Genomic DNA, 8,825 nt, shown 5'->3' with positions numbered 1-8,825 from the left:
GTAACATTACCGAAGTTTTTCCAAAGTAGTCAGCAACAAGTGAAAAAAAAACAACCCCAAAAACATAGCTGATGAGAAATGCTGGAAACTAAAGGCAAATTAAAATCAAGCATGTTTAGAAGCATTTTGTTTTGGACTCCTTTGGATGTAATATGTACTACAAGTGTTCAGATGCTTTTATTCTTTTTTTTTTTTTTTAAAAAAAAAAAAAAGGAGAAAAACACAAATAGAGCACCATTGTGTAAGTAAAACAAAGGCTTGAAATATCTAAGACTATTCCACCGAAGTCCATATTAGTTAAAACCTAAACATACTGTGTGGTATAAGAATGTCAGGCACATGTAATCTGTTATCAGTTATATCAATTAGTAACACTGTTCACACATTTACCATAACAACACTGCATTAACATTCTGCATGTATTTTACATAACCAGCAATTGGATAAAAAAGGCTCGTGGTGCCTCTGAAGTGGAGGACGTCGTTTCCCAGCGTGCATGCCAGATCACTGGATACAAAGTGCACCATCAACCCATGCTTAATTACTTTTACAGGAAATGCTATCTCAAAAAAATCAGTCATTCTGCTACACGACCATTTATACCAACTAGTCCGATTAGCCAAAACTCTCACCGACAGCTCAAAGCACAGCACTAAACCCAGGGGAGGTGACGGTGTCCTCAGCGAGGAGAGACTAAGCACTCTTGGAATGTTTGCACAATGGTTTCATTCCACCTTAAAAAGTAATTGTGAACTTCCTTGTGGGACAAGCAGTTACACTAATTAAAGAGTTCATATTTCCAGGCCACGCGTTACAGCGAGCACACCGGGACCGGCTGCCACCGCCAAGGCCAGGCCTCTCCTCAGGCGGGGGAAAAGCCCAGTGACTCCGGTTCAAGTGGTGACTGTCGGTGTCTTTACACTGAACGACCGGTTCTGCCAGGCGCCGCGCCGCAGCCGCAATCCCGCCGGGCAGAGGACAGCGGTGTGTGGAAGAAAAAAAAGCTCTGGAGAGGGATGGGAGGAGGCCGCGTTACCGGAGCAAGCGTGTACAGGGCAGCACCGCGCCATGCAGGAGCTGCTTGTAGTTTCCAGCATCTCAACCAACATCAACCGCTAAAGGCCTGGCCGAGGCTACACGGGAACAAGCCCAGGTTGGGCACTCGCCTGATTAGTATTCTCCATTGCAAAGTTAAATTAACATTAGAAAATGCTGACCAAAACCTGTACCGGAATAAAAATACATCTTGTTACACAAAGCACGTTGTTCCTTCCCAAGCCAGAAGCGACTCCTTGGAAGAACGGCCGGGAGTTACTTCAGCACCAGTTTTGCACAATGGTCTTGGTTCCTCCACTGCTGTAATTACCCAAGCTATCTGAAATTCAGATGATAATGATGTGATTTGGCAACAAACTTCTCAGGAGAGGTTAAGCTGCACCCACTAGCGCTGCACGATCTCTCTCCTGTGATTGCGTTTGCCGTCGTGGTGCGCAGTCAGAAGTCGCGCGCGCGCTGTGAACTTCCGCCTACATTCGACTATCAGCACAGACCCTTCCCTTTGGGATGCAAAGCTGGGAATAAAACCTTTCCAGTAAAACCTACGAAGGCGCATTTTGTCACCTTGAGCTTTTCCCATGAAAACCGCACCCATTTGATACGGACAGCAGCCTTGAGAGGTCAGCAACGGCCACTTAAGAAGGGAATGCCGCAGCCTGTCCCAGTTCAGTATTTGGCCTCACATAGTAACAGCGCGTTACGTTGAATCTGGAGGCTTTAAAAAACCACAATCTAAAGCAGATCCAGGACAGTAATTAAACTGCGAACATCACCTCGGCGGGATGGATCAGAAACTTCCTCCAAGCTCCCAAAAAGCATCAGCTCCCACGTCCCCGCCGTGCTGGGGCTCCTGCCACCGCTCCTCGGCCCCGGCCGCAGCGGAGCAGCCAATGCGGCAGATATTCCCGTGGTGCTTCTGGAAACCTCATTAGCAAGCAGTTGGCATTCCTTAATTATTTATTTGAAAAGCAGCTGAATCCAACAGGCAATGGCCCATGGAACGACGCTAGAGAAGTTATTTGCAGTCCTACCTGTGTGAGGCGCGACCACGCTCACAGCCCACCTCAACTTTTCTTAAAAGCTCTATCCATTTCTAAAATCGTTTTTGGAGTTTCGCAAGTAAAAACTAGTTTTAATACCAGAATGTAAAAGTGGCACCTGCCTTCACAAAGGTGGCGACTAGGAAATGGGTTCAAAACACACTTCTGTGGCCAAAAAATTTTTTGGAAAAAGAATATTTTCTTAAAATTCCTCAGTAACAAATTTCCAGAATGATTCACTCAAGGCAGCTGTGAGTTAAAAAAAAATAAAAAATAAAATAATCAAGTGCACCACTAAAAAATAAACCAAGCTTGCAAGATCCAAAGAGCTGCTCACTTAAGAAAGTAACAAGAATTCCGTAATAGCTCTGTTAACGCAGACGGATCATAAAGCAACACGGCGAGGAATTCCTGTGAGACACAATCCAGTGTGATTTTGGTCCTACACCACAGGCCGTTAGTAAACGTGTACTTCTCCAGGACAAGATGCGCCTTTTTCTTTGTTAAGAAGTGAATTTACCGTGGTTGAGCGGTACGTTTATTGGCACCTTCACCGTTAGAGACAAGGCAAGTTTACAGGCACAGGCTGAAGTACTGAAATTTAGGATTACAAGTGTCAGAAGCCTGACAAATGCTCACCTCAGCCCCAAACCTGGCTGGTGTATTACAAGACACCGGGCACTTCTAGTTACTACCTGACCCAGAGACACCCAGACTCCCCGTAACTGCACACTGACATTATCTTCCAACCTGATGATTTAAAAATTCACGTTATCTTTAAAATAAGTCACTTACTTAAGAGAAGCCAACAGACTAGAACTCCCCGTCCCAAAGCCGCCGCAGAGGGTCAGATTCCCACGGGAACATCCATTGCCAGCGCAGACACGCTGCCAGGCACCAAGAAGTTAAACATCCTTCCCCGGCCCTTTCGGATGGGCGTCCGTCACTTGATTCTCCTCTAGCTACGCTCAACTGCGCTCCATCAGACCCTATCGCTTATGAGCGACTGACATCAAAATCGGAATAAAACCCGGAACGGGAGAGGAAGTGGCTGTTTACAGCGTCAGAGCCGCAGGACAATGAGCATCTAAATAAGCCCCCGTGGGAGAGACGTCCGTGCCCGCAGGAGGAGGAGCGCGTCGCTGCGTCCCTAGGATGGGGCCTGGCAGGGTCGCACAGGTGAGGACGGTGATTTGGTTCACTGTAAGTTACACAATTGCTTTTATAATTCCCCCTGCACGTAACTGACAGCAAGCGCTTTTGGTTGCGGCCAGCTTTGGCAGCCCCCCGGGTGGGAGGGGGATTACAGGCGATTAACTGCACATTTCAGTCTGCTCCAAGAATTTCAGCAAAGTCCCCCCTGAACGTCTCAGCTGACTGCGGTCACGGAGCGAGCGCTGCAAACACGCTGCTTCCTGCGCACCCAGCGGCTGCCAAATGGGTCTGCGAGTGCAAATCGGCTGGAGTTTGTGACGGGCCAAAACTCCCTTCATTTGGTTACAGTCAAAACCTGAATTGTCCAAAGGGAAAGCACTCAGCCGCTCAACGGCAGCGACGCGGGTCACTTGGCTTCCGCACCGCGGGACGGCATGGAATAACCCCTGCGAAAAGCTGCAGGGAGGAAGCTAATTACTTCTGGAACAGGATTTTTTTTTTTAATCTATTTTTTAATTATTTTTGCTGTTTTTGCAAGTCTGCCTGACGTTAACTCCTTGGTGTTTGGAGGCCATTGACTGGCAATGGATGAACCAGGAACCACCGGCTTGAAGGAAGAACGCCCATGACTAAAAATAGGCAAGCAGGTCAAGAAGTGAGTGACTAAGGCAGTAGGTATTAACTGGGAGTCTCCAGGGCCTTTAAAAAAAAATAATTCAAATGCCTTCCATTATAAAAACACATATATACCATTGGCTTCACTTTTATCTACAGTAAATTCACAAAAACATTTAAAACAGCAATCTAGTTCATCCACTACAAAACTCAGAAGTGACATCTCGGGTTAAAAGCAAAGCTATAAATGTAGTTTCCTCAAAAAATGCAAACGTATTTCTTTACATACAGACAAATGTTACATGATTGGCTGCTATAATGTGTATATTCTGTTATGTACAAAAAAAAAAATAAAGGTACAGGATTAGCAGACTGAGCACAAGCAAAAACCCTTCAAGGACAATCTAACCAAACCACCAAAAACAAAAAGACTGGCTCTTAGTTTGTCGGTCACCATGATTATGTGTGCTGGCCCCTTTTAAAAAGTCAGTGATTTCTTCCCCCCTCCCCTATTTCTTCACTTGATTTTTTTTTCCTAGTTTACAGAAAGCCTTTTTTTTGTGTAATAATCAGTGAATAGAAAAACTTCACCTGCAAATACAAGGTAGAAATGTTATTTCACAGCTATAGGCTGCAGCATTGATCTCTCCAGATCTCAAATGGAGAATGTACATGTTTGGCTCCCAGTTAATTCCAGATTCTGAGAAAACTGTCCCAAGACCCTGTAGCTACAGCCATGCCGTCATCAGTAACACCTAAACAGCTGACACGGTTGTCATGGCCAGCAAGGACACCTGGAAAAGAAGAAGCGATGCGAGTTAATATTCATATTTAATATTCATATTAAGGATGTCAAGGATGTCACCTGCTCTGCCCTCCCAAGCAAGTCTTCAAATTTGCTAAAAACAGTGTCATGCAAGATCTAATCGTCCTTTTTGTCTTTACCCTGAAGAACTATACACATCACAACAGCCATAGCAAGAAACTCAGAGAGGTTTTTAAAAATACATACACACAACATTGCCTCCATTTTTCTCTCTGCCCTTACGACTTCTCCTTCTTTCTGCCCCAAAGACCTCCTCATCCCTCATCAGGCTCTCTACTGGTTTTTCCCCACGCTTTCAGCAATGCTGCCCACAATTTCAGCCATCAAGTGCTTCAAAACCAAACACGATGTCTTCTGACAGCGCCCTGCATACAGGAACTACCCCGACTTTCCCATCTTTTGCCAGCCCTAAGGAGTAAAGATCCCTCGTGTGTTGTGTGGGACTACTATAAAAGCAGCATCTCTTTCCTGCTTTGTTTTTGCTTCCCTTCCACCCGCCCTCGCGCTTCTCTGCTCTCCCGAGCTCTGGTAAAGCTCAGCCCGTCCACGTTCCCGGGGAAAAGGGCACGTTTGCAGCCTCAACAGCGGAATCGAGGTTTGGAACGGAACCGGGTCCCGTCATTTAAATTACCGTATGAGGTGAGAAGGATGCAGCTTTGCTATAAACACCCCTCTATCCTGACAGAAGTGACTAAAAGCCTCCACTTCCCCCCTCCCAACAGCAGGAAGTGACAGTCCCCAACGCAAAGGGACTCCTGAACTCGCTGCCATCTGAATGACTTCCTCTGAGGGGTGCGCAAGTCAACGCAAGTGTGTGATTTCGTATTACTTAATTTCACACACTGCAGTGAAATAGATTTTGGAGGCTGTTCCTTAGTCCCAAGAGCCGGCGTCTTCCAGTAGGCAGACATACAATGACCAATACCCAACAACAGGAGGATCTCACCCACCGGAGCATCTACCCCACACGTGGTATAGATGGAACCATAATGCAATGGAACAGCCGGAAAATATAACCAAACCCAACAAAACAAGAGGATGCCATTCCAGAAGAAAAGAAAAAAAATAAAGAGAAGGATGCAAGTAGATTCCGCAACATCAGCAATAGCACGGGCTTTGCATTTTGCCTAGATTTTGAATATCTGTGGAAACGGAAAACTTCTGCCCGTCGCAGGTACAGGCACTCACCCGCTCTCTCCCCTTTCAGAGTGTCCCACACGTTGCAGTTGAAGTCATCGTAACCCGCTAGCAAGAGGCGGCCGCTTTTTGAGAAGGCTACAGAAGTGATCCCGCAGATGATGTTGTCGTGCGAATACATCATTAACTCCTGATCCGCGCGTAGGTCGAAGAGCCGGCAAGTGGCATCGTCAGATCCAGTGGCAAATGCGTGGCCGTTGGGGAAGAACTGGAAGTTTTAATTAAGAGACAGGAGTTTGACACCAGAAAAATATATTGTTCGTGCATTATTTCAAAAACACCACAGGATTATTTTGCTAAAGTGACCAGATAATGGCAGATTAAAGGGAAAAAAGCAGCCATCTGCATGTTTAAAGAAATGCGTATGCACAGCTGTAAAACTTGTAGAATAGCACTGGTAACACCTGAGTGACTGGAATTTTTACCCAGACGGCTCCTGCGTGCGGTACCACAGGAGTTATTCCTACAGAACGAAGCAAGCGGCGGTTATAGCCTCCTGGCGGGGGGCCGCGGACATGCTGTTCCATCCAGGTTGGCTCAGCCACCGCAGAAGATCACGAGCAATTCCGTTTCCAAAAAGATCTACTCCGAACGTGAGTCATTCTTACAACAGCCGTATTGATGGAAACGGGAATGGGAAGAGCTCAGCGCATCTCAGGATCCAGGTCTAAGTATAGGAACCGCATTTTTCTGCTGGTCATGCTTTTGGTATTTTCTCAGCCTTAATAATTTTTCATGTTTATCAAAAACAGATGCAGCTTAGATTTAGGATTTCATTCCCTATTTATCAGAGCTTGTATCTTGCAGATCAGAACATAGTGTTACTATGACAGAGAGGAAATATAATCCAGTTTATAAATATTACCACATGATTCCAGGGATGAATATTCAACATAAGTACTGACTTTAACTTTGCCTTCCAGAATATTTCGCTGAAAGCTCTTTTCATCAGAAAATACCAAGTACACTTTCGTTCAACAAAGAACTTTAAGATGAGGATGCTTGGCTATTTTGTTCCCTTTCAGTATATCGCATTTATCTACAATTTTCAGTTTTTAACACATTGCCACACTGCAAAAAGTTTCCCTCCTCCATTCTTTGCTTCTTAGAAAAAAAAAAAAGTAAGGTTTCAGGGACTGAACCAAAACAGAGCTGAAACTATTCCAGGAAGGCTTCAATGCATCATAGATAATGGCAATAATAATTTAGTTATAAACTAGACGTTAAGTTATTAGACAACCTTCTTCGTTACCTACAATTTAACGGTCTCTATCCTAAAAAAGGAATTGATTCTAACTCAAGGTAATCGAGCAGACGATGAGCTGAATTCATGCAACGATAGCTGTTCTCCTCCCCCTTTCTTCCCCTGTGGAAAGACAAACCATCACTTACACAAACTGCGTTAATATCCGACACGTGCCCTGTGAACGACTGCCTGCACATTCCGTCTCGAATATCCCAAAGCTTCGAGGAGGCATCACAGGCACCCGAGACAAAAGTCCTCATATCCGGACTCAGAGAGAGACTCATCACGTCGCCAGTATGCCCAGTGAACGTGGTGGTCTGTTGACCAGTTTCAATATCCCACAAAGCGCTGCAGATAAAAGCGACAACATTAACACAGCGGGTGTGGTTGTTTGAGACTAAGTTTTAAATACAAATTAAGGCATTGGAGAAGGAGAAAAAAAAACCCACAACGGATGTGGTTATTTGAGACTTTAAGTTTTACATAGAAATTAAGGCATTGGGGAAGGGAAAGAAAAAAAAAGGGTGAAAAATAAAATAAATAAAAAAAGGCCAACAGAGCTCAAAAACTCACCAAGTGGTGTCTCCTGAGCTAGTGACAATCTGGTTGTCATCTAGAAAGCGACAACAGGACAAGTATCCTAAAACCAAAACAGTTAACGTTAGTTTCAGACCCAGGAGCAACAACTGAAGTTCAAAATCCAAGAGCAGTGACTGAAGTTCTCCCACAGCTCGTCTGCAAGCAACACCGCGATCTCAGCGCTCACGATACACTTCAAAGCGGGATCGTTTCATTTGGTGCAATAAGAAACTCGAAGTCAAAGCTGACCTGTGTGCCCTGGCAGCTCTCGGCTCACTCTCACATTGCCCTCCCTGGTTTTCAAGTTGTAGATGGAGCAGATGTTGTCCAACCCACCACAGGCAACGTAGTTTCCGGAGGGCGCGTAGGCGCAAGTCATCACCCAGGAGGATCTCAGCGGAATGGCGTGCATCTTGGAGAGACAGAGCTCGTGAGCGCTGCGTCACACCACACTTTTCATTCTCCACGCCGGTCATTCATAGCGGTTAATGGATTACAGCACATCAAACACACCAAGTACATTGTGCATCATAATTTCCGCTATTTTCATTTTACAACATATTACAACCCCTTTCATGTTTATACATCCATACATACTAGGGTGAAAAACACCAGCAGAACTTCAATGCAACATTATTTAATAGCAAAGCTATTCTGAACTTAAACATTTACAACATTTGTTAATTCTACTTGAATTTCTTTGTCCAATCCATCTACATGTCTGAACTACAGGTTACAAAAGGCATGGCTGTACCCATGGAGACCGGCCAGTTTACAGAAGCAGATCACCGCTCCGCGCTCTACCTAAGCTTTTCTCATTTAGCAGCTTTTTGCTTTTTGCTTTTTTTTTTTTTTTTTTTTTTGCTTTTTTTCTGCTCCTTTAGTTGTCCTCAAAAGCAAAACACTCCTGTAAATTCTCAGATTGTGTATTTCTACAATTTAAAGCCAAATTAGTTTCAGAAGCCACACCACACAGGCAGAGAGCAATAGCTACAAGCTACTGCACCAGCAAAGTAGAGTGAAAATATTACGTATTACCTAGAACTATTCCTTCTGAGACACAACCTACAACATACCACTAGTAATCACCTAGTCATGAAAGAAGAAAAAA

The 8,825-nt window shown here is 44.8% G+C and overlaps 1 protein-coding gene across 7 annotated transcripts in view; it reads right to left on the bottom strand.

Annotated features, from left to right (window-relative positions):
• Positions 1-3,998: 3,998 nt before the first annotated feature.
• Positions 3,999-8,825, bottom strand: part of GNB4 (G protein subunit beta 4) — a 71,610-nt gene continuing 66,783 nt past the window's right edge. For 6 of the 7 annotated variants that reach the window (XM_074590359.1, XM_074590364.1, XM_074590360.1 and 3 more), the window contains 5 exons: positions 7,964-8,126; positions 7,709-7,775; positions 7,282-7,483; positions 5,881-6,097; positions 3,999-4,660 (listed from right to left, as the gene is read on the bottom strand). In XM_074590359.1, the coding sequence (XP_074446460.1) occupies positions 4,554-4,660; positions 5,881-6,097; positions 7,282-7,483; positions 7,709-7,775; positions 7,964-8,126 (756 nt within the window). In that variant the 3' untranslated portion in view covers positions 3,999-4,553. Of the gene's footprint in view, positions 4,661-5,880; positions 6,098-7,281; positions 7,484-7,708; positions 7,776-7,963; positions 8,804-8,825 lie in introns of all 7 variants that reach the window. The other variant, XM_074590365.1, reaches the window with a different exon arrangement.

Source organism: Larus michahellis, chromosome 6 (genome assembly GCF_964199755.1).
Source record: "Larus michahellis chromosome 6, bLarMic1.1, whole genome shotgun sequence".
In the NCBI taxonomy this organism is placed as follows: Eukaryota; Metazoa; Chordata; class Aves; order Charadriiformes; family Laridae; genus Larus; species Larus michahellis.
The sequence above is the reverse complement of the archived record's forward strand: the minus strand, read 5'-3'. Positions and strand labels throughout refer to the sequence as shown.